At 51.5% G+C, this 25,706-nt stretch overlaps 1 protein-coding gene across 1 annotated transcript in view; it reads right to left on the reverse strand.

Moving 5' to 3' along the window:
* The window catches only part of LOC147737550 (uncharacterized), a 173,145-nt gene that overhangs the window by 54,129 nt on the left and 93,310 nt on the right, over positions 1–25,706 (reverse strand). The window contains exon 6 of the mRNA XM_086924455.1: positions 22,405–22,506. Within this exon, the coding sequence (XP_086780581.1) occupies positions 22,405–22,506 (102 nt within the window). The remainder of the gene's footprint in view (positions 1–22,404; positions 22,507–25,706) is intronic.

A 25,706-nucleotide genomic window follows, 5' to 3' on the forward strand; every position in this document is an offset into this window, starting at 1 on the left:
TTCTGCATAGATCAGCAATGGCAGCTAGATGTAGCCTGATGGATGTTCAAGCCAAATCTGTTCTTTGAAGATGTAGGGAGTTGCAAATAATGTCACTGGAGGGGTTGCCAGATTGATGTTGTTTGGTATACAGTAGTGCACAAAACACTTCCACTTTGCAGTGTAGCAAGTGTGTGGTGGGCCTACGAGCCTCTCTTATAATTTTCTTGCCCTCCAGGAGCAGACCAAGGTAACCGAACTCTAGGACCTCAGGAGCCAAATCACTAGATTGAGGCGTCTGGGGTCTGGATGTCGGACTTTGCCTTGGTCTTGAGGAAGTAGGTTCGGCCTGTTGAGGAGCTCCTCAGGTGGAACAATGGATAGCTCTAGCAGGGTTCATAATCATGGTTTTCTTCCTCACCACAAACGGAATAGGAGGAGATGAGGAAAAGTGTAGGCAAAGATCCGTTACCAGTTCAGCCACAGAGCACTGCCTATGGACTGGGTGTTTAGTAACCTGTTGGTGAAGTTTTAGCATTTCGCGTATTCTGCGGAGGTGAAAAGGTCTTTTGTCTGTGGAGTTCAGCCTGTGGAAGTAATGAAGCAGGACTTTCAGGTGCAGTTTCCTCTTGTGGGCTTGTTGCCGTGTCCTCCTGAGCTGGTCTGCAAAATTGTTCTCCACTCCGAAAGGCATCTGTTGTGCTAGGGATGACAGGTGAGGTGCGAATGTGTCGCCTTGTTTATGAAGGTAGAACACGGTTGTGTATTCTGTATGCACCACAACTACCTTGCCTTGGATCTGTTGGAGAAAAGCTGGAGTGCTAGATAAATGGCTAACAGTTCCAAGTGGTTGATGTGTAGACGCCTGCAATGAGATGGCCAAACACATTGAACAAAGACATTGGACTCTCATATTGTTGCGATGGGCCCCCAAGCCAGCTAGCGATGTGTTCATTTTGATGCTCACCTGCGGAATTGGGACTGCATATCGACCGCCTTGCAAAAGGTTTTTGCTGTTCCATCGCGGCAGAGAGTGAAGGGTGCTGGCATGTACCATGAAACCTAGACTGCGTAGGAGGGATCTGAGTGTGTCAGGCATTTTTGTCTACTTGCGTTCTTGATCAGCCAGTCATCTAGGTAGGGGAATATGTGATTTCTCTTCCTTCGGAGGTGAGCACATACTAACGCTAAATGTTTGGTAAAGACTCTCAGGCAGTAGTGACTCCGAAGGGTAGTACTGGAAGTGCTGGCCACTTACTGTGAAGTGGAGGTGGCAAAGATGAGATGGATGAATCTAGATGTGGAAGTAGGTGTCCTTCAGGTCAAGAATGGCCATGAACTCACCTTGCACACGTGAAAGTATTCTGGCAGGATGTATCTATGGAGAGGGTGCAGGGCGAGGATTGGCCTGAGAGATCTGTCCTTTTTGGGAATGGGGAAGTATATGGAGTAGGCGCCTTTGCCCTGGTGGTCATGGGCACTAGCTCAATGGCTCCTTTGGACAGGAGCGCCTGAACCTCCTAGTGTAGCAGTGTAAGGTGTGTCGGTCTCAGGGTGTAGGTGCAAGGAGGAATGTTTGGTGGGGTGGCAACGAGCTCTAGGCAGTAACCGTGCTCCAGTACGGGCAAGAGTCACTGGTCAGGGGAGATCTCCTTGCAGGGACGAAAACGCTGCAAACTTCCACCGACAGGTCTTGTGTGGTGGGGGATATAGGGTAAGCATCCTTACTGGGGTGCCTCTGCCCTTAGAGCTTATCCTCCCTAAAGGAGCCTCTTGTGAAACCCCTACAACCCTGCTGGTGATAGCCCTGTTGCTGCCTTTAGTAGGATTGGGCAGATTCTGGGCAAGCGGCTTAGAGCTGCCTTTAGACGGTTGTCTCTAAAAGGAGTCCCTGCCAGAAATGACCTGCAAGGCGCCCATTGTAAGAAAGTGGCTCTGTATATACTGGACCAAAGTAAGGGGCACTGTGCACAGAGTGCATAGTCCCCAGAGGTATGGCAGAGGCTAAAGTTAGATATAACTTCTAAAGTGGTAACTTGGTCGAGCAGTGAGGCAGTACCAGAGGACATTGTAAAGCATTTGATGTACACACTCAGTCAGCAAATGGTCTCACACACTCGAGAACTGAACTCTAGGCCAATTGTTTTGTACATAAAAATATATAGTTGTTTATTTTAGAACCACAAGTAGGTATCATAAATACTTTCTCAGAATGAGATGTTGCGATTGGGTGCGTACCTCCTAGCATAGTGTACGCAGGTGGGACTGCATGTGCTGTGTTTGAGGTTGGATAGTTACCAGTGATTGTTCCTTCAAGTGAGCGCTGTGTAGAGTTTCCGATGATAATCTCTCAGTTCTGTGAGATCTATAGCTAGAGCATCTATTTTATTTTCCAGGGATCTATTCCTGCAAGCACCACATCAAGTTTACCTAGAACTGAGGCAAGATTGGATTCTGCAGGCTGCTGAACACCCAACAGCGGCATCAGTGGTCATGAGTGTATGAGCTGGGCACCGGATCGGAGGCGTTACATCATTGCATCTGTGGTTTCAACTTTGCTTAAGGGTTCAGTGGCATATTCCGGATTTAGGCTGGCTTGCAGGTGCCAGCTCAGGCAGCGACACCCCACAGCAAGAGAAGCCCAGAGCGGCAGATGGTGTCAGGGGAGAAACAGGCCACAACAGGTCCTGGAAACAGTCTGGTATTGTGCCCTATAGGGAAGGTAGAAACAGCGGCGGCCTCCAGCCAACGCCATCAGGTTAAGGCTCCCGCAATATTTTATTGAGGGCAGTCAGGTCCCTGTCAGGCACCGGTCAGGCACCTCGGAGCGGTCCATCTGTGTAGTCCACAGTGGTCAGTAAAAGACACTAGTACACCCCTGCAGATGGTGTGCACCAGAAGGGAGCCCCAGTGAAGAAAAATCAGGTAAGCAGAGATTCCATTTGGAGTCTATGTAATGTGGGCCGTTTGGCCAGAATGAGTCATGCAGGACCTACAGTCTGTGCTGTCCCGTAATACAGGCCTCCAGACCACTGTCAACCCAAGCGCAGACCAGGTGAATCAAACAATTGCATCAACCCCACACCCAGAGCCGTGATGAAAGGTCCTGCTGGTACAGAGAGATGTATGCTGCCCATGTGGAGTGTTCCCCACTTGTTGATAATTACCACAGGGGGCGAATGGCTCAGGCCGTGGCAGTCGCTGCTCCAGAGGCCTTGGGACCCTGACCAATATACAGCAAGTTTTCTTCTCTGGACGAACAAGGGGAGAGTGCAGAGCAGGGAGTTGTGAGGTGGGATGAAGAGAGCCTTGCCCGGCAACAGTCTAACCAGGCCGTGCGTTTCCCCAGATACCAATGGGTCACGTGGCTTCAGAGCGGGCTGCTGTTGAGAGCTACCTATCCGTGGGCCCCACGGAGGCCGCTCATGCTGCAGCTGCTTCCCCAGCTCTGATGACAGCTTCTGCGGTCAATCAGTGGAGTCGATGGATGTCGGGTTGAGGATAAAAATGCAGAGTATGGAATCGCGCCGCAGAGCTCATCTAATCCATGTCTGCATTTTGGCCTCCGTGGCCACGCCCCACAGGAAGACACTGAATTACATTATTGCATTTAATAATGCTAACTTCAGTTAGGACACAGCTAGAAATCTAATTTAAAGGCCCTTTAGTAGTTATTTCAAATCTGATTTAATGGTAGAATCAATTTTTAACAATTATACGGAAAGGCTACTTTTAGAAAGCTATCCTTTAACCACCTTAAGCCTCTGAAGGCCTATGTGCATGAGTTCCAGCTTTCACCTGGCAGTTGAATAGCCTCCGTGATGAAGTGTGAAATTTTCTCCCTGAGCAGGACAAAGGCCTTGGGTGTGGGTTGGTGTTTCTGTTCCTTTGGCAGAATGACTAGCTGAGGTTTGTCCAGGAACTAAGTTCACTTCCAAGAGTCTTACCCTACCACAGACAAAAGTCAGCTGACACCTTGGCATGGCACTTCTGTGTAAGCATGGGCAGAAAATTCGTTCCGCTCGCGGAATTTGCGGATTTTCTGCAAATCTTGCGAAATTCGCGGTAAAATCTGCAAATTAGCGGGGACGAATTTTCAGCCAAGCACTTACAGGGATACAGCAGCAGGTGCAAAAGTTGAAGCTACTTTTTTGTAACCTTTTACAAAAGGGTTACAAAGAAATTAACTTCAACTTGGGCACCTGCTGCTGTAAGCCTGTAAGTGCTTCCTGGCTTATCATTGCCTACTTGCAACTATTCTCTGACCCTGCTCTGACCCTTGAAGCAGGGTCAGAGAATAGTTACAAGTAGGCAATGAGGCGCCTGTCAGGAAAATTAAACCTCAACAGGAAGCACTGACATATAAAAACAAGCATTTGCAATGCAATAGGTCTCGCATTAGGAAAGTTTGAGCTATTGGTCTTGTAAATCACAATTTTTTGTATTTATGTGTTGGTTTTGAAAATAGCTAAATTAATAGCTTTGTCATTTACAATGCCAATATTTATAACTTTCGCAAATGTGACACCTATAGCATTTGTAATGCAACATGTTTTGTATTTACGTGACTTAGCTGTATTGATATTACAAATTACAATGGCTTTTAATTTTTTTTTTTGTTGTAAATTTTTTATTTTGCACAGAACAAAAGGAACAAAGGAAAGAACACTGAGGTGCCGCACATTTCCCCACGCAGGGGGAGCAATTCAAATCAAGATGATGGCGTTTTCATAGCGCAGAGACAAGTCTAGTCCGACAGCACTGGATATAGTCAAAGAGTAGTAAATCACTAGCCAAGGCAACCAACCATCGGTGCTATACAGTGCAGACAAATTAAGTTCCAAAGCAATCAGGCCCACAAATCTACGTAGCCAAGTCAGATGTACCTACTGACATTGTCGTGCACCTCAGTAGCCCAAAAGAAATACAAAAAAGTATAACTCCCATTCCCCCCTCCCCCCTACCCCCCATGGTGGTGACACACACATACCACACTCATTCATAGGGCCGCACTAAACTTGAAAGAGATGTAGAGATCTCAAAGATGCTGGGCACACAGCCGATGGTAAGCCCTTAGATAGAAATGCAACCAAGAGTCCCCATATAAGCGTAAAGTTCTTAAAATTACTGAGGAAGATGTCCGCCATTCTTTCCAAGCTCAAGAGCTTCCACAGTCGAGCGTGCCACAGAGAGATTGCTGGTGCCTCCTTCCGCTTCCATGCCGCCGCCAACGTGAGTTTGGCCGCCCCCAGGCAAAGCCACAGAATCTTTTTGTCAGCTCGCGTTTGATGTTCAAGGCCAGGATCTCGCAGGCCCAACAGTACAGAGGCTATAGAATCCTCTATAGGATATTGGAGGATATCCTTGATATGTGAGAGGATTTCCTCCCAATAGGGCCGGATCTCTGGGCAGTCCCACCAGATATGGCGGAAGTCCCCTAGGAGTCCACATCCCCTCCAGTCGCTGGGTATATGCGGTGGAGCCTGGTTGGGCATAGGTACCATTGCGTGAGAGTCTTTAAATGTGCTTCCCTCAGATGGAACGAGTGATTAAATTGGGTCATGTCCCGCCAAAGCGCCGACCATTCATTATCGGTGACATCTCTTCCCACCATCTCCTCCCACTGTTTCATATAGCGTGGCCTAGGCGACATTTCGGATTTAAGCAACAATTGATAGAGGAAGGAGATAACGCCCTTCATGGCAGACGTCCGCAGCAAGAAGGCTTCGAACGGCGTGGGCGGTCTCGTGGCTGCCTCCAGTATCCCCGGCGATGTGGCCCAGTGCAACAACTGTACGTGCCGGTACCGATCGGATTGCGGTACCTGATAGTCCCGCATACAGTTAGCAAAAGTAAGGGGGTCTGGTCCATGAAACAGGTGGGTCAATGCCCTACAGCCACCCTCCCTGCAGGCATCAAAAGCCCCCTCTCTAAGCGCTGGTGGAAAGGCCGGATTGAAATGTAAGGGTGTAAACGGAGAGGGGAATGTTGTCCACCGCTCATCCGCGGCCAAAGTATCCCAGACCTTCAGTGTGGTACCCGTGGGGGTACTGATATAAGCGTTCAAGGGACGGTCCCTCTTCGGCTTCCAGGCCAGGTCCCATATCGACCTGCCAGCCACACTCCGGTCCATGTGCAGCCAATGTTTTTCTGATAGTTGCTGCGACCATTCCACCAGAACCCTCAATTGGGCCGCCTTGTAGTAAAGTTGCAGATCCGGAAGCCCCACCCCGCCCTCCAATCTAGGCCGGCGTAGAACTGCAAAGGATAGACGAGCTCGCCCCCCCTGCCAAATAAATCTCAGTATCTGTGTCTTGAGTTGCCGAAAGTAATTGCTGTCTAGCGGAATGGGCAAAGCCTGGAATAAGTACAGATATTTAGGAAGAAGAACCATCTTAATTGCATGTATCCTGCCCAACCACGACAGGAATTTGGGTTTCCATCTCTCCAATTCAGCTCGAGTCGTCGCCAGGAGGGGTGGGAAGTTAGCCGAGAACAATTTGCCCACCGTCGGGGTCAAGTGGACCCCCAGGTAAACAATTGAACCAGTGGCCCAGGCTAGAGGTGTCAGTGTCCGTACGCGGTCCACTTCCGCCTGCGAGAGAGTCAAATTCAAAATATATGATTTGCTATAGTTCACCTTGAAGCCCGCCACTTCTTCATATTCTAGCAAGAGCTCCCTAACGCAAAGCAATGAATGTTCCGGGTCCGCCACAGAAAACAAGATGTCGTCCGCGAATAGCGTAATCTTGTGTTGCTCTCCTGTGAACGGTAAGCCTCGAACCCCCTCATGTTCTCTCACCGCCATCGCTAGAGGTTCAATGCTGAGCGCGAACAGCAAGGGAGAGAGGGGGCAGCCCTGCCTGGTGCCCCTCGAGTGCGGGAAAAATGCCGACATCTGGCCATTCACCATCTCGATCTGGGACTGCAAAAATTCGCCCTCACCATGGTGATAAAGTTTTACGAGAACCCAAAGGCCGATAGCGTATTAAACAGGAAGCCCCAGTCCACCCGGTCAAAGGCCTTTTCCGCGTCCAGACCCACAAGCACTGCCGGGATGCGGAACCTGTCCGCCTTTTCAATTAAATGAACCACTCTGCGGGTGTTATCGTGGGTCTGGCGCCCTTTGACAAATCCGGATTGATCAGGGTGTATGATCGCCGGCATCAGATCTTGTAATCGGCGCGCCAGGATTGCGGAATACAATTTAGCGTCAATATTAAGTAATGCTATGGGGCGGAAGGATGCACAGTGCGCGAGATCCTTACCCGGCTTCGGCAGGACCGTGATCACCGCCTCCGCCAGAGACCCCGCAGAAGACCCGGACATTGCCATATCGTTAAAAAGAGACACTAGGAAGTCACATATCTCGGCAGAGTACGATTTATAAAAAACAGCGGTATAACCATCCGGCCCCGGTGCCTTGTGTAACTTCAATTTTTTTTTTTCAAAGGTATATTTTTTGAGTTTAGAAATAGAAAGAAGAAACAAATAGAAAGACACTGGTGCCAGATAGCAATTATTCCCACACATGGGATTCAGAGGGCTCCATCACAATGAATTATGGGAACACAACATAGAGGACCTGTAAAGCCGGTGCAAAGTCAATGTCTATTAGTAACAGTGATACAATCGGATTTGAGTCCTGAACAACCCGGCTGTTAACTCGCTACTCAAGCGGAAGTCCAGTAGTCCGCTCAACCAGCTCGGGGAATAGCTGCTCTGGAGCCCTCCATAGTCCGCTTCCAGCTGCCAGGCAGTGTCGCAACCAAAAAACCAACAACCCCCAACAGAGGGTTAGTGCTCTGCAGCCGCCCTCTCTTCAAAGGTCGAATGACCCATCACGCAGAGCCGGTGGGAAGGACGGATTCAGATGAATAGGGGTAAATGGTGATGGGAAGGTGGTCCAGCGTTCATCACAGCTGACTGTATCCCAGACTTTCAGGACCGTGCTAGTGGGGGTGCATATGTAAGCATTCTTAGGCCGATCGGCCTTAGGTTTCCAGACCAAATCCCAAATGGACCTCCCAGCCACACTCCGCTCCATATGTAGCCAATGTTTCTCCGATAGCTGCTGTGACCATTCAACCAGCACCCTCAACTGCGCTGCTTTATAGTATAACTGCATGTCCGGGAGCCCAAACCCCCTTCCCCCCGTGGCCTTCGAAGGACATCAAACGAGAGCCGCGCTCGGCCTCCCTGCCACGCAAATTTCAGCATCAGGGTTTTCAGGCGACGGAAAAAATCCAACTCTACCGGTATGGGTAGAGCCTGGAAGAGGTATAAGAATTTGGGTAGCAGTACCATCTTAATCGCATGGATCCAGCCCATCCAAGAGATGAATTTCGGCTTCCACTTCTCCAGCTCCCCACGGACCGCTGCCAGCGCAGGGGGGAAGTTAGCCGCGAACAGTCCGCCCAGGGTGGTGGTTAATCTAACACCGAGATACAGCAAAGAAGAAGAAGACCACGAGAGGGGCGTGAGCATGAGCACCCGCTCCACTTCCGTGGGAGGAAGAGTCAGATTCAGAATGTACGGCTTATCCAGGTTAACCTTAAAGCCCGCCACCTCTTCGAAGTCCGATAGGACCGCGTGAACATGGGGTAGCGAGTGGGCCGGGTCCCCGATCGACAGAAGTACGTCATCTGCGAACAAAGAGATCTTATGTTGTTCGCCAGTGAAGGGAAGGCCGATGATCTGTTCCCTCTCCCTAATGGCAAGCGCTAGCGGTTCTATACTAAGAGCAAATAGGAGCGGGGAAAGGGGGCACCCTTGCCGTGTGCCGCGAGAGTGGGGAAAGCAGGCGGACCTATGACCATTAACCAACACCCTAGATGTGGGCTGGTCAGAATTAGCCCCGAGCATCTTCACGAATTGGGGAGAGAACCCAAAGCCCTCCAGCGTTAACTTTAGAAAACCCCAGTCGACACGATCGAACGCTTTCTCCGCATCCAGACCCACCAATACAGCCGGTATGCGGAACCTGTTGGCCTTCTCGATCAGATGCATCACCCGTCGTAGATTGTCATGGGTTTGCCGCCCTTTAATGAACCCGGATTGGTCGGGGTGGATAATAGCCGGCATCAAATCTTGAAGCCGTTTTGCAAGAATCGAGGAGTACAGTTTGGCATCGAGGTTGAGGAGTGCTATTGGGCGATACAAGGAGCACTGGGTAGGATCCTTCCCTGGTTTGGGGAGAATGGTGATCATAGCCTCGGCCATCGTCCCCGAGGTCCTCCCCTCAGTAGCCATTGCGTTGAAGAGAGAGACTAAGTAATCGCAGAGTTCTCCCGCAAAAGACTTGTAAAACGAGGCCGTATACCCGTCAGGGCCGAGGGCCTTGTGGGGTTTCAGAGCCTTTATAGCGTCCAGCACCTCGTCCCTGGAAATAGGGGCAGAGAGAAGCTCATTCCACTCCCTGGAAACTTGAGGTATAGGGAGACCAGTTAGGAATGCGGACTGGGCGTCCCTGTCCAGGTCCTCTCCTCTGTACAGATCAGCATAGAAGCGGCCAAAGGCATCAGCCTTGTCCGCATCCCGATGATGTTCCTTCCCCGTCCTATCCTTAATGCCCCCGCTTATCTCGGAGTTCTCTCGCTAAGTGCTTCCCAACCTTGTTCCCCTGCGAGTAGGAGGTCCTCCGCGGGCGCAGGAGAGTGAATTCGGCCCTGTTATTATAGTGGGCCCGGAGCTTCCCTCGTGCAGCAGTTAAAGGTCTCAGGGTCACTCGGGATGGGTTAGCTTTATGTGCCTGTTCTAACACCGCCAATTCAGCCTCTAGGCCCTCCCGCTCCTTCCTCCTCTGTTTATTAAGCTTAGCATTAAGGCTCAAACAGGTACCCCGCAGCGAAGCCTTACAGGCATCCCAAGTGGTATACACCGAGGTGTCCGAAGGCGGATTAAGCTCCATAAAGTCCCGAATGGCCTTCCTCAGTTCCTTGCAAGAGGCATCATCCCGCACGGGTGCCGCGGGGAAATACCATTTCTTCACCCGTCACCCCCCATCGACCACTGTAACCCTAGAACGATCAGGCTATGGTCCGACACAGAAAGCGGAAAAATGCCGGAAGCTTGGATGTCCTGCCGAAGTGCCTGGCTCACAAAAATGTGATCAATTCGAGAGTAAGACAGATGAACAGGTGAGAAAAATGTATAGTCCCTAGACTGGGGGTAAAGAAAACGCCAACTATCAATCAGTCCCAGGTCCCCAACCTGCCGCTGCGTCTCAGTGGAAAAGACCCCAGCCCCTGATCTTCGTGTGCATGAGCTATCCAGGTCTTTGTCCCACACCATATTGAAGTCCCCCAATAGGAACAGCTGGCCCTCCACAAACTCCCCCACCTTTCCCAACAGTGTTTGTAGAAAGCCATTCTGTGTAGCATTGGGCACATACACCACCACGAAAGTGCACATGCGTCCATACAGCGATCCCTTCACCATCAGCCATCGCCCCTCCTCATCTCCATTCACCCCCACTGGTTGGAAGTGGAGGGACGCTCGGAATAGAAGAGCAACCCCCCTGTGCCTAGTAGAGGCAGACGCCCTATAGATTAGAGGGAAGTGTCGGTGTCGGAGCCGAAGCTCATCTTTCCTGGCCAGGTGAGTCTCCTGAAGACCAACCACATCTAGGTGATGGTCCGACAAGTACTTCCACAATTTCTGCCGTTTCTGTGGGGAGTTTAGCCCCTTCACATTCCATGAGCCTACACTAATAGTCATGACAGATCAAGAACCCTCCCCTGTGCCATGTGAAATGCATTCTAGACCAGGATCTTCTCACCACCCTTCCTGGGATCCCGTCTGAGCCCTCATTGCCACTCCCATCCCCGCCCCCAGCCACCCAATGTCTCCCTCCCTGCACCACCCGTGTGCACATCTCCGCATAGCGCAACACAAGAACACCATTCGAAGGCAGAGTTTCAAGAGCAAAACCCAAACTTAAGCTCCTCCTTAACCGGCAGAGTCTCACACACACCTCCAACGGTCGCCACCATCCACCCCCCACACCCCCCCCCTGATTCCCAACCTCCCCCTGTCGCCCCTTTGTCCCAAGACCCCCCCGCCCCAACCCCTCCCCAGAAACAAAAAAACAACAAAACAGAACTCAAGTAACTGAACCTGAACCGAGTAGTCATCAGTTCCAGCAGGCCAATGTTCGAAAGGTCCCCGCCGGACTGGAATCGGGGCAGGGGCATCGACCTAGCGACCCCCAGGTTCATGTTTCGGGATGTCTCCTCCAAAAGTACAATCAAACCCCGAGAACCTCAGGCCCAGAGGCCCTCCGACGCCATACTCCAGTACCGGGGTCATGCCGCCCCAGAGCTTGTCTGAGAGTCCGCCATAGTGACGGAGGCCACCGAAGCCACCGCGGCCCCCCTTTCTTGCACACTAGCTGTGGGGTCCGGACGTCGCCGATCTGGTGAAGGGCCCACTCTATGCCAGGAAGAAGACCGATGCCGCCTCCTCGAAGGCGAGCTATGGGCCTCCTGAGACGGGGCCTCCTCCTCGATGCCCAGAAGATCTTTTGCTGCTCGCAGGGTATTGATCTGTACCAACCTATTCTGCCAGCGAAATATAATATGGAAGGGATATCCCCAGGAGTAGGAGATATTGCGGTCCCGGAGGAAGGTGGTCACAGGTCGGAAGTCCCTCCGCTTCCGTAGCGTCGATGCCGCCAGATCCTGGTAGAGCTGCGGGCGGTGGTCTCTAAATTGCAGTGAGGGGATGGTTCTAGCCTTTCTCAAAATGCGTTCCTTCAGCTGAAAGTCATGCACACAGACGAGGATATCCGGGAGCGGGCCCCCACCCCTTCTGGGCAATCCCACTCTGTGCACCCTGTCCATCTTTATGTCTTGCACCTCTTCATCCTCCAGAATCTGCACAAACAGGGCCTGAACGTACCCACGTAGGTCCCCAGCTTCACCGTCCCACGGCACCGCTTTGATACGAATGTTATTTCTCCTGGAGCGGTTCTCCAAGTCCTCCGCGTGGGTTTGCAGGCCCAGATTCTGCTCCGTGAGGCGGATGATGTCCTGTTGGAGCTGGTGTACATCATTCGCCATGCTCAAATCGTGGTCTTCAAGCGTCGTCACCCGCTCACCAATCCCATCAACATCTCTCCGCACCTCCCGGAGATCCGATGCCAGCTGCGAGCGAAGTTCGGAGATATCATCTTTAATGGAGGCAAAGAGTTCAGTCATAAACGCTTTAGTAGCAGGTGCATCATCGTCCGATTGCCTCGAAGAGCCACTGGCGCCTGGCGAGGCCAGCTGCTGCGACGATTTAGGGGCACCATCCTTCACCATCTTTCCCCTGCGTAGCGAGGAGGTCATGGCGAGCTATCACCGCTGTGTATGGCGGGTAAAGACACCAATGTAGGCCTTAACCGGGGTGTTGAACTCGCAGACAAGGCGGTAGCTTATCCCCGCTGGTCCTTTCAGCGGCCCGGCCGCAACCCCCTCAAGATGACCACGGTCCAGCACAGAGTATCAAATGACCAGCGCCCACTTCAGGCCAAGAATTAGAGAAGGGACGAGAGAGCCACCACCACGGTCTCAACGCTCAGCTAGCCGGAGGTGTGTGAAGGCTGCGTTGGATGCCCCCTAGCCAGCAGTCAATACCAGAGAAAATGCAGGGCCGGACCTCCCACCGTCAGCCAAGAACTCTTCAAAATGGCGCCGCTGGCGTGCCCGCTAAGTCTGCTCACCTCATGGTCAGGCGGCAAAGCGTCCGGCTCGCCCGGACTGTTCTCCGGGCTCCCCCGGTCAAATCCCAGCGTCACTTAAGGTGAACCAATACTCGGCTCCAGAGATGCAGGCAGGCCGAGAGAGCACCCCTGGCGCCGCCGGATAGGCCGCCGTCTATTCAGGCCAAGGTGCCGCTCCTGATCCACCTCCAGGCCAGCCCTGCAGATGCAGCGTCCCGCCGTACTCCCTCCACAGGCGCCGCTCTCCCCACAGTCGTTCCGGCTCACCCTTTCGCGCCTCGGTTGCGGAAGCAACCAATCTCGCTCCCAGCCGGTCTGCTTCCGCCGGGACTCGGCCCGCTGGTCCACAGCCTCTCACTGCCGGTGTCGCCGATTCCGTTCGCCGGTCTGCACCTGTGCATGGCGTCTCCGCAGGTAGGGTTCGTCCTCTGCTCCCGTCAGGGTCGGGCCGGGAACACCAGCACTGGTCGGACCCTTGAAAGGCCAGGCGCCGCTCAGCCCGAGGCCGGCCCCCTGAGTACGCGAGGCCGCTGCTTTACAGGCTGCAACTCGGCTCCGCTCTGGAGGGCGCCGCAGGCTCCAATTCGCCCCGCTGGCGCCACCGGACCACTCCGCCAGTCTCCGCCGTCCAAATGGCGCTGGGCAGCACTCCCGGGACCCCGCTATTCGATGCTGTTTCAATTCGGCGTCGGAGAGGCTCTGAGAAGCGTCCTACTCCAACGCCATCTTGGCCACGCCCCTAACTTCAAGTTTTTAATGGCTTCAAGGACCTCCTCCCTAGAGATTGGCGCCTCTAGAAACTCATTCCACTCTTTAGATATCTGGGGTAGGGGCAGGCGTCGCAAATACTCCTTTTGGGCGTCTGCTCCAAGACTATCCCCCGTGTAAAGGTCAGCATAGGAGCGGCCAAAAATGTCCGCCTTCGTTTCATCCCGATGCTGCAGTACACCCGCTGATCTCTAATGCCTCCTATATATTCTCGTTCCCTCCTATCGCGTAGTTGACGCGCCAGATGTCTGCCCACCTTGTTCCCACAGGAATAGGATTGTCGCCCCAGTCTTGAGAGCGTGAGTTCGGCCCTGTTGTTGTAGTGAGCCCTCAACTTCCCCCTCACCGCTGTCAATGGGCGGAGGGTCACTCTCGAGGGGTTGAGCTTGTGGGCCCGCTCGAGGTCAACCACCTCAGCCTCTAGGGCCTCGCGGTCCTTCCGTCGCAGTCTGTTGAGTTGCGCATTGAGACCTAGACACGTGCCCCTGATTGAGGCCTTAAAGGCGTCCCACATGTTCGAGAACGAGGTATCCGCCGGGGGATTAAGCTCAAAGAATTCCTTAATGGCAAGCCGCAACGCTTTATTGGAGGTATCGTCCCTGATCACCGATGCCGGGAAGTACCACTTCCGCTGTCCTGCACCGGACGGCGACCAACGGAGGCTAAGCACCAGCAAGCTGTGATCCGAAACAGATATTGGAAGGATGGTGGCATCCACGACATCCCCGGGCAGTGCTTGGCCGAGAAAAATGTGATCTAAACGGGAGTAGGAATGGTGTACATGGGAGAAAAATGTATAGTCCTTTGAGGTAGGATGAAAAAATCGCCACCCATCAATCAGCCCCAGCTCCCCCACCACCTGCTGCGATGAAGTAGAGAACACTCCCGTGCCTGCCCTGTGACCCCCCGAGCTGTCCATCTCCTTATCCCACACCAAATTAAAATCCCCCAATAAAAACAGGTTCCCCTCCGCAAAATCCCCAATTTTTTGCAACAAGCTTTGTAAATATTTATTTTGACCAGAGTTGGGGAGATATACTACCACAAAGGTGCACAGCCGCCCCTGAACAAGCCCTTTTACCATCAACCATCGGCCATCCTTATCATTGTGCACCTCTACAGGTTGGAAATGGATTGCAGCGCGGAAAATGAGGGCCACCCCTCTATGTTTCGTGGCAGCAGAGGATCTATATATAATGGGATATGCCCTATGCCGCAGGCGCAATTCATCCTTCCGTGCCAAATGAGTTTCCTGTAACCCCACAATGTCCAGCTGGTGGTCAACCACATACTTCCATACCTTCTGCCTCTTTTGCGGTGAGTTCATACCCTTGACATTCCAAGTCCCTATGCTAACCGGCATAATACAATAGAACCCCAGTACTCTCAGCAGCCATCTCATGAGTCCCCTCCCCTGCACTCGGGAGCCCTCCAGTCGGAGGTAATGTCAGTGGGCCAACCATGTCTCTCCCTATGTATCCCCCAGCCCTCCACCAGCCCGCAACAGTCTTGACAACAACTCCTCCCAGACCCCATCCACCCAGAGCATTCGCACACAACATCATCCATCCATTCAACAGACCCCCCTCGTCACCACCACGGAGCCCCCCACACCCTTCACCCCAAACCCCCCAACTCCCGACCCGCCCTGTAAAGGAAGAAACAACAGGAAGAAGAAACTCAAAACACTAAAGTTGAAGACAATACTCATCAGTTCCAGTAGTCCAAAGTTCGTGAAGGACCCTCCAAACTGGAGGCGGGGTAGGGGGATCAACTTGGTGACCCCCACGGCCACGGTCCGGGGTGTGTCCTCCAAAAGTACATCCATACCCCCAGACCGAAGGGTCGTCGCCCCTCCAGCGCCGATCCGCCTTAGGTCAGGTGTCATGCTGCTCCGGAGCTTTGTTGGGAATCTGCCAAAGTTGCCGAGGCCACCGAAGCCACCGCATTACCCCTTTCCTGCAAACTAGTATTGCGATCCGGCCGCCACCATTCCGGAGATGCGCCAACTGTGTGCCAGGAGGAAGAGCGATGGCGCCTCCGAGATGGTGATGTGCTCGCTCCCTGAGAGGGCGTGACGTCGTTCAGGCCCAAGAGGTCTTTCGCCACTTGGAGAGAGCGAATCTGTGCCAGCCGATTCTGCCATCGGAAAATGATCCGGAAGGGGTGACCCCAGGAGTAGGCGATGTTGCGCTCCCGCAGGAAGGAAGTCACAGGACGGAATTCCCTTCTCTTCTGTAGTGTAGAGGCTGCTAAGTCCTGGTAAAGCTGAGGACGGTGGTCCCTGAATTGCAGTGATGTGATGGCCCTGGCTTTACGAAGGATGCGTTCTTTCACTTGGAAATCATGTACACAGACGAGGATGTCAGGAGGGGGCCCCCCTCCTCGCCTGGGCAACCCCACTCTATGTACTCTGTCCATCTTAATTTCCCGCACATCCTCCTCGTCCAAAATCTGCAAAAACAACTCCTGAACGTAGCCACGCAGGTCGCCCGATTCACCATCCCAGGGCACTGCTCGGATGCGGATGTTGTTCCTTCGGGACCGGTTTTCCAAGTTCTCCGCGTGTGTCTGCAAATCCAAGTTCTGTTCTTTGAGACGGATGATATCTTGCTGCAGCAGATGTACATCATTAGCCACACTCAAATCATGGTCCTCTAGGGTCGCCACCCTCTCGCCAAGTCCATCCACATCTCTCCGTACTTCCCGGAGGTCCGATGCCAATTGTGCGCGGAGCTCAGAAATATCTTCCTTGATGGAGGCAAAAAGCTCAGACATAAAAGCTTTGGTTACAGGTGCCTCATCGTCCGACTGTTTCGATGAGCCACTGGCCCCTGGGGATGCTGGTTGCTGTGAGGACTTAGATGCTCCATCCTTCCCTGGACGCCCCTTGCGTAGCGTATTAGACATCGTGGTGGGAAGCACTCAGCCCGGGCGAACTTCACTCCCCAAACTCTCAAGGGTAGGATGCTGTGGGATCACCGGGTCCGCAGATGGGGCAACGTCCCCCACTGATCAGTCCAAACGATCTCCTCCTCTCTATCCAGGAAACCCTCAAAGCTTCCCCGCTCGCCGGATCCCCAGGTGGCAGTTCTTTAGCGAGTATTCCGTACCAAAAAGTCAAGGAGCGCCCAGCCCCCGATATCCGCGCCCAGGAAGGTAGAGCGTGGAGAGACAATGCAGCCTCCTCCAACCCAGGCGCAGGCGATAGCCAACCAGTCACACCAGGGGAGACCAGACAAAATGGCCCGCGACGTTCCCTGCCGGGGTGCGTTCATAGAGCAGTCAATGCAAGGGTCCAGCGACGGTAGCTTACTCCACCTCCGACCCAAAGTCGGGATCCGCGTTCTCAATGTCCCTTCGCCGCACCCTCCAGGCCGCAATCTGCACTCCGAGGCGTTTCCGGCCCGCTCACGCGGCCCACATGGTAGTGCAGGCGTCCAGCCTCCTCGTGGCTCTATGCTTCCCAATGGCCGGCGCAATTAGCACCACGTTGATCTGCAGGCTTAGGCCGGGCGGTCAAAGTTACCGCAGCTATCACTCAGGCTGTGTCCACGATGCAGGCAAATCAGCGCTCAGCCCAGTCCACCCGCCGGGCCCTCTCCGCCGGCACCGGCTCCTTACGTCTCCTCCTGTGTCCAGTGCGGGGCCCCCACCAGCCGGCCCGACTCACCCCAGCGGTCCTCGGCTTGCGCAGCCTCCGCGAACACCCAGGCGCCTCCGGCTGCCCCCTCGGGTGGTCGCCGCGGTGTTTCTCTGCTCCGTCGCCTCTGGGTCCCTCTCCACGCCTTAGGCCAGTACCACCGACCTCCCCCGGAGTACACCCGTGCCCAGATCTGCCTCTTCACCGGTAAGGCGCGCTCCTCCTCCCTCGTCCAGCGCAGGGGAGATCGTAGGCGGGCCCCTCCTCCTCAACAGCGGGCGCCGCGGTCTTCTGAGCCGGCCTCTGAACCACGCGAGGCCGGGGCTTCTAGGCCTCAAAACGAGGCTGCGCCTGCGGCCGCTGCAAGTGCCGCTCTGCTCCACCGACGGTACCGGACCACTCCGCTATGAACCGGTGACCTCCGCCGCACTTTTGGAGCCAGTCCGCTCGCCCAGGACCTTGCTATTAGAAGCTACGTTGGATCGGCGCCGGAGAGGCTCGGAGAAGCGTCCTACTCCGACGCCATCATGGCCACGCCCCCCCGCTTTTAATTTTTTAAAATAATTAATACTTAAATAAAAGTGATTTTAATTTATAATGGCAATAGCTTAAACTTTTGTAAATAACTTTTGTGAAGATTATGTTCAGTGTATTTTATTGTGACGAAAATACAAGAGCAGAAGTGAAATATTAACATCTTTTTGTGACATTTCTAATAAAGTTTGGAACATTGAGAGAACATATTTGAACCAGTTGTTGAATGGTTGTGCAGATTGATGCTGGGGTGGCGCTGTGGTGGTGCTGTGGTGGTGCTGAGTGGTGCTGTGGTGATGCTGTGGTGGTGCTGATTGGTGCTGTGGTGGTGCTGAGTGATGCTGTGGTGGTGCTGAGTGATGCTGTGGTGGCGCTGAGTGGTGCTGTGGTGGTGCTGAGTGGTGCTGTGGCGGTGCTGAGTGATGCTGTGGTGGTGCTGAGTGATGCTGTGGCGGTGCTGAGTGGTGCTGTGGTGGTGCTGAGTGATAATGTGGTAGTGCTGAGTGATAATGTGGTGGTGCTGAGTGATGCTGGGGTAGCGCTGAGTGATGATGTGGTGATGCAGAGGGCAGAAAGGCACAACAAGCAGTCTAACAGAGGACAGAAGGGCACAAAAACAAGGGAAAAACGAGTCTAACAGCGGGCAGAAGGGCACAAAAACGAGTCTAACGGGGCAGAAAGGCACAAAAACGAGTCTAACCGAGGGCATAAGGGCACAAAAAACGAGTCTAACAGGGGGCAGAAGGGCAGAAAAAAAAGGGAAAAAATCGAGTCTAACAGAGGGGAGAAGGGCAGAAAAACAAGGGAAAAACGAGTCTAATAGAGGGCAGAAGGGCACAAAAAATGAGTCTAATAGGGGGCAGAATGAATCCTGCCCTGCGTGTTTTTCCACGAAGATGCCACCTTTTTGTGCAATACCTCTACTCAACTGGAGTACTTTCTACTGTCTAATCAGTAAGTGCTCCCTCGTTGGCTAAATGTATAGGGGCAGATTTACAATAACTGATGCATCCACAGGAATGCGCCAGTTATTGTGCACCGCAGCTCCGCCACCCATGGTGCGCCGCATTTACAATGCGGCGCACCATGTGGCAAAAACAGCACAGATGCGTCACGTATCTGTACCGTAAAAGCAGCACATTGCGGGAGCTCCAGCAATGCTCTGGGGGGCCCTATCTCCCCAATGCTGCAACAAGCCTTGCGCCTGCTTCAAGCAGGCGCAGGGTTTTGACACAGCATTGGCCTTAAAGTGACTGAGTGTAGTGTAGATTTCACTCAGCCACTTTTAGGAGGCGTTCCTGCGCAGGAATGCCCTCCCTTGCGCCAGAACGCCTCCCAATGGCTCAGGGCTTTACAACGTGACGCATCTCTCAGAATCGTCACATTGTTAATACCCAGCACCATGGCGCATCTTTTGTGCTGCCGCTGGGTCACAAAAGGTCTCGGTAGAGGGTGGCAGTGGTGAACCAGAGGGTGGCAGTGGTGAACCAGAGGGTGGCAGTGGTGACCCAGAAGGTGGCAGTGATGAACCAGAGGGTGACAGTGATGAACCAGAGGGTGACAGTGATGAACCAGAGGGTGACAGTGATGAACCAGAGGGTGGCAGGGGTGAACCAGAGGGTGACAGTGCTGAACCAGAGGGTGGCAGTGCTGAACCAGAGGGTGGCAGGGGTGAACCAGAGGGTGGCAGGGGTGAACCAGAGGGTGGCAGTGATGAACCAGATGGTGGCAGGGGTGAACCAGAGGGTGGCAGTGGTGAACCAGAGGGTGGCATGGGTGAACCAGAGGGTGGCAGTGGTGAACCAGAGAGTGGCAGTGGTGAACAAGAGGGTGGCAGTGCTGAACCAGAGGGTGACAGTGGTTAACCAGAGGTTGGCAGTGGTGAAACAGAGGTGCTGTGATGAACCAGAGGGTGGCAGTCGTGAACCAGAGGGCGGCAGTGGTGAACCAGAGGGTGATAGTGCTGAACCAGAGGGTGGCAGGGGTGAACCAGAAGGTGCTGTGATGAACCAGAGGGTGGCAGTGGTGAACCAGAGGGTGGCAGGGGTGAACCAGAGGGTAGCAGTGGTGAACCAGAGGGTGGCAGTGCTGAACCAGAGGGTGACAGTGGTTAACCAGAGGGTGGCAGTGGTGAACCAGAGGTGCTGTGATGAACCAGAGGGTGGCAGTCGTGAACCAGAGGGTGGCAGTGGTGAACCAGAGGGTGACAGTGCTGAACAAGAGGGTGGCAGGGGTGAACCAGAGAGTGGCAGTGCTGAACCAGAGGGTGGCAATGGTGAACCAGAGGGTGGCAGGGGTGAACCAGAGGGTGGCAGGGGTAAACCAGAGGGTGGCAGTGGTGAACTAGAGGGTGGCAGTGATGAACCAGAGAGTGGCAGTGGTGAACCAGAGGGTGCTGTGCCCATACACGACCGCATGGATAACTTCGCCATGCAAGCGGCCCGCGAACACGCAAAAAGCCCCGCGAACACGCAAAAAACCCTGAGAACACGCAAAAAACCACGCGAACATGCAAAAAAACAAAAATCCGCAAATTTGCACGAATTCGCGTATTTTGCGGATTGCGAATTTGATTTTGCACGAATTCACGGAACGGGAATTCGCAAATCTCGCCCATACTTACTTCTGTGTTCCCTTAGTCAGGCAGCCTCCAATTCCAAAGGGATAAGAGCTACCCCCAGACCTAGGTTAGAGGGACCACAGAGAAAGGATTGTTCATTTTCTTGCCCACACCTCTGGGGAGGGCACACAGCCTCTGCATAGGGGAAGAAAGGCTTTGTCCCCTTGCATTTAGGCAGAGAGAGGCACTGTGGGATTGCTTGCTGGGGAGTAGCAATCCCACCCCCACCAACAGGTTGGTGCCGGGTATAAATGCCTATTTTTAGAACACTATTGGACATATGGAAGATCAGAACCTGAAGAGGACTGAACTTGCAGTCTGGGACCTGAGGAGAGCCTAGAAGACTGAACCTGCTGTCCCTCTTGAACCCAGGACAAAGACAACCTCCTGTTCAAGCTACAGGGACATGAAAAGCTACAAGAGGCCTTTACTGCAATTGCCCAGCTGACCAGTTCCAACTGGACCTGCCCTGGTCCGTGCGGTTAGATGATTCTGCTGAAGTGAGTCTTGAACCCCAAGGTCTGTCCTGGGACCCTTGGTTTTATTAAAGTGTACCTAACATATCCTGAAAACTTGAACCCAGAAACCTTTTGGATCTAAAGACATCTGCGGTGCTGGGACCAACCTGTCAAGCTGCTCCGACGAAAGTGCATTCCAGCTGGCCTTAGGATGCAGGTTGTTCCCACTTGGAAAACCTCTGCAGCAGCAAATCCAGTTCAGTAGAGTCTGTTCGGGATGGTATCTGGCCTTGTGGAACACTTTTCGGCTAGAGCCTGCAGCCTCGTCTCGCTGGAAGAATCCAAGCTCCAAAAAAGTGACTGAGTCAGAATGTAGAAATCTTCCCAGGGCGAAGGCGCCAAAAGTATCCGGCAGGCAAGGGAGCTTCACTGGGTGCAGAATTCAAATTTCTCTAGGTCTCAGATTTACTGCCAAAAGGCAACGGCTTCACCAGAACCTTGTCCAGCAGCTATTTATTGCCGTGAAGCTCTCTGTAGGTACAGCCTGCAGTCTTGTCCCACTGAGCATTTTTGACTTCCAGTTCAGAGATTAAGTCGGAAGGTAAATATTCCAACCGGGAAAACCTTGTTTCTGTACCCGACCCACGCTTCCTCCAGAAATGGTTGAGCCAGGACACATTTTGATAACATTCATCTATAATTCCTTCGCTAGAACAAAAATAACTTGTTGGGTGAAATTCAATCAATGTTGTCAAATTAAAAAGGTCTTTCAATGAAGATCCTCTAGTTCCTCTGCGTCCATCTATACTTAAGCCTTCTTGACTTTGTCTAAGAAAGACTGAACTATTCCAGCAACGCAGGAGTAAGTTGATTGTAAGGACGAAGACGAAATATAATATTCGCCAACCAGGAATACAACTGAGTGTAACTCAAACTGCGCACAGAAAAATGGCCTTGTAGCCTGAAGGCTATTCTTACATAAAAGAGTTCTTAAACATCGAAAAATGTCAGTGATCAATTCAGAACTTAAATGACTCAGAGTCCATAATAAGAGGTCTTCTTTCAATACACGCCAAATTCATGTGTAAGCAATCTGTTTCAAAGGCAGAGTAATTCCGGTCAGACTATGACAAAACATGAGATGGATAAAAGACAAAATGTTCTTGATCCAGTACAGCAGAACCTAAATGGCATCTATAAAACTGCCACTTACCCTTGATTTAATTTTTGCCAATGACAAGAAAATTAAGTGACTCGTACCAGGACAAATACAAATTGGGGTTTCCTACATAAAGTCTCTACTTTAGTCTTTTAGTGCAATTGACAGAAATAGAAATGAGAATCTGTATCGAAGCTGAAGTTGTTCCATGTGTTACGTTCAATTTGTTGATACAATATCCACATTTTATCTATTTCATGGGTTAGCCTCATTGCTAATGTTTCTCATATCTCTCCCCACTATTGCTTGACCTAGGACGTTTTGTAGACATCTGGTATTATGTACTGAGTCCCTGGTGATGGCCTTCAGCGCTGTAACAGGTGGAGGGACAGTTTCCTTTCGAAGTTTATGAATGGGACACACTCCAGGGCATACTAATCTTGCCCTATTACCAATATGAATGGATAGATTGAATCTCTTTTTATTGCCTTCTGATACTGTTTGACTTGGAGCATCCATGCAGACGAGTTCACTCACCTGCACCCCTGGGTATGCGCTCTCGTCTCTCGGAGTCTAGGTGATGGATAGAGTACGAGTCATCCTCCGTTTTAATTTTCGGTGAACCAATTGATGCAATATCTGCAAACCCAGCAATAAAAAAGGAAGTACAGCACAAATGAATGGTTGGGAGAAACAGGTTCTTTGTTCTTCAAGTTGTTAAACATAATTATTAACAAGGAATAATAATCAGTGTTGGAAGATCCAATAACGGGAAATGTTGATCTTCCACCCCAACAATTATTTATTTTATACTGGACGTTTTTTTTGTTGAGCTGTGCAAGCACATATTTTTGAATCATTTTGGTGAGGAGCGTGAGGTTAGTGATAGGTCTGCTATTATTCAGGTCGGCATCCGGCTTTTTGAGAAGGGGGTGACTTGGCAGAGTTTGAGGGCGGCCGGCATGGATCCGCACAATAGGGAGGAGTTCATGATTTTGGTCCATACAGGAGAGATGATGCGGCTGAGATTGTTTGCAAGTGCCGCAGGGGTGGGGTCAGAGATGTGTGATGTCGGCTTCATGCTGAGGTTGATGGACTGTGAGGTTGTTGGTTCAATAGGTAGCTCTAGCTGGGCAGAGGAGGAGTGCCATGTGTCAATCAATTAATCCAATCAGGGGTTTTTAAAGCATGACTACTCACCCGTGAGGGCCTCAATGCACTGGTGGGGGATGTGGGGGGGCTGGTCCTCCTGGGTGTGGAGGATCATTGAAAGAGCCAGGTCTTGGCAGCAAGGAAGAAGAAGGAACTTCCTCCAGTTCTGGTCTTGTCGATCCTGGGAACGGAGGCTAGGGAGCAATAGGCAGATGGGAGATGTCTGGCGGGAATGAGGAATGCTAGGCGGTGGTCCAGGTATGCTAGTCCTATGTTGTGGAGAGCTTTGTAGGCATGTGTGAGGAGCTTGAAGGTGATTCTCTTGTTGACTGGGAGCCAGCGGAGTTGTCGGAGGTGTTATGTGATGAGGCTGCAGCAGGAGATATCAAGAACCAGTCTGGCGGCTGCGATATGAACATTGTGTAGTTTCTTGAATTGTTTCTGGGGGATGCTGGCGTAAAGTGTGTTTCCGTAGTCAAATCTGCTGGTGATGAGTGCGTGGGTGACGGTCTTACTGGAAACTATGGGGATCCAACTGAATGTCCTTCAAAGCAGCCAGAGTGTATAGAAGCAGGGTGAGGAAACTGAGTCGATTTGGCGGTTCATTGAGAGCAATGAGCTCAGTATGATGCCAAGGTTGAGTGCGTGGTCCGTAGGGGTGGGTGGAGGTCCTAGATCAGCTGGCCACCAGGAGTCATCCCAGTCTGTAGTGGTGGGACCCAGGTTGAGCACTTCAGTCTTGTCCGAGTTGAGCCTGAGGCAGCTGTCTTTCATCCAGGTGGCAATACTCTTCGTTCTGCTCTGGAAGTTTGTTCTGGCGGTTGTGGGTTCGTTGGTGAGGATCAGCTGAGTGTCATCCGAGTAGGAGACAATGTTTATATTTGATGATTTCTGTGTAGCCCACGGACTGGAGGTAAATGGGTCCAAGACAAAACTCATGGCCTTCAATCCCCACAGAAATTTTAAATCTAATATCTCGTTGAGTGGTCGTACCCTGGAGGTCGTTAAATCCTTCACCTACCTAGGGATACATATTTCAAACGATAACAGGTGGCGGTCTCACCTTAATATCGCCACATTAAGGTACAAGCAAATAGCCGGCACAATCATTAAAGAGCAAAGGAAATCGTTCACTAAGCCCATCAAACCACCTCTGATAATCCATGAGGCAAAAGCAATAGGGTCTGCCCTGTATGGTGCGGAACTATGGGGGTATGAAAACCTTCAGGAGCTCCAAACCTCAGAAAATAAATTTTATAGGAATTTGATAGGCGTCCCTCAGAGCAGCCCGCAATTGCCTCTAAGATATGAATTAGGTAGGAGAGCAATTTCTGATAAGGCTAAACTACGTCCGATTTTATATTGGCGTAGGCTTTGGACCACGCCAGAGCTCTCTCACTATGTAAATGGGTTTAAAGACGTTGTCAAAACTGACTGCTACAATAAAATTAAATGGTTTAAATCATTGAAGACCGCCTTGTTCGATATAGGACTTAACACTCTTTGGGTTGACCCAGCTGGGGCCCTATTCCCTTCCAAATCCACTATAAAAAGTATCTACTGGGAACATGTTGTTAATAAAAGTATGCTTAGTTTAAATAGTGGGTCTATGACCACCAGCTACTTAGAGACCAAGTTGTACCCAATTTATGAAATGTACTGGGATTACATATTAAAGCCCATGGACAGGAAACTGTTTTTCCAACTGAGGGTTGGTTCTTTGCCTTTATCCAACTTAACATCTAAATGGAAAGCAGGGGGCGAGTCAACATGTCCTGCATGTGGGGTAGGTAATGAGACTCTTGGTCACTTTCTGTTCTCTTGTTCAAGGTACTCTATTCCTAGGAGAGTTTGGTTGGCTCCAATGTGTAGGAACCTAGGTACAAAAAATAGCATGGTAGCATTGCGGATTTTAAGAACTACTTCTGCTAACTGGATTATTATTGCCGTTGCAAAGTACCTGGGGTGGGCTTGGGTTATAAGACAGAGAGCGATTAGAGGGCGATAACCCATTCTGTTGTTTACAGGAATTGCTAGTACACGTCTATTCTCTGTAATAATTTATGATATATCCAGAGACTGCTAGGCCATAGTCTATTCTCTGGGAAAAATGATTATTTGGTCAGAGACTGCTAGACTTGTATCTATCTTTTATCTTTTATAACATATCTAATTTTAATGTATCATCGGCTAGAAATTTTATGATATATCTTCTTTTTTAAAAAATTGTTTATCTATGATCACTATTTTGGCACTTTTTCATACTAATCCTGCTTTTGATAATTCTCTTTCCTATGTACTGTGTTTTTTATTAATTGTGTGCTAAAGTCTAATATGACGCTGCAAATTCAATTGTTTTTATTATATGTATGTTTGTTTGCTTTTATGAGTAATACTCGAAATAAAGCACTTTGAAATGAAATGAAATGACAATGTTGAGTCTGTGGCTTCAGATGATGTCTGTGAGGAGGACCATGTAGACGTTGAAGAGGGTGGGGCTCACGGAGAAACCCTGCGGCACTCTGCAGCTGATCTCTGTAGGTTCTGAAAGGAATCGGGGTAGTCTGACTCGCTGTGTCCGGCCGGTGAGGAAGGAGAGGATCCAGTCCAGTGTCTTATCGCGTATGCTGGTGTTTTGGAGTCTCATGATTATGGTGCAGTGGGAGACTGTGTTGTAAGCGGCCAAG

The sequence above is a fragment of the Lissotriton vulgaris genome, chromosome 1_1, assembly GCF_964263255.1.
Source record: "Lissotriton vulgaris chromosome 1_1, aLisVul1.2, whole genome shotgun sequence".
Taxonomy (NCBI): Eukaryota; Metazoa; Chordata; class Amphibia; order Caudata; family Salamandridae; genus Lissotriton; species Lissotriton vulgaris.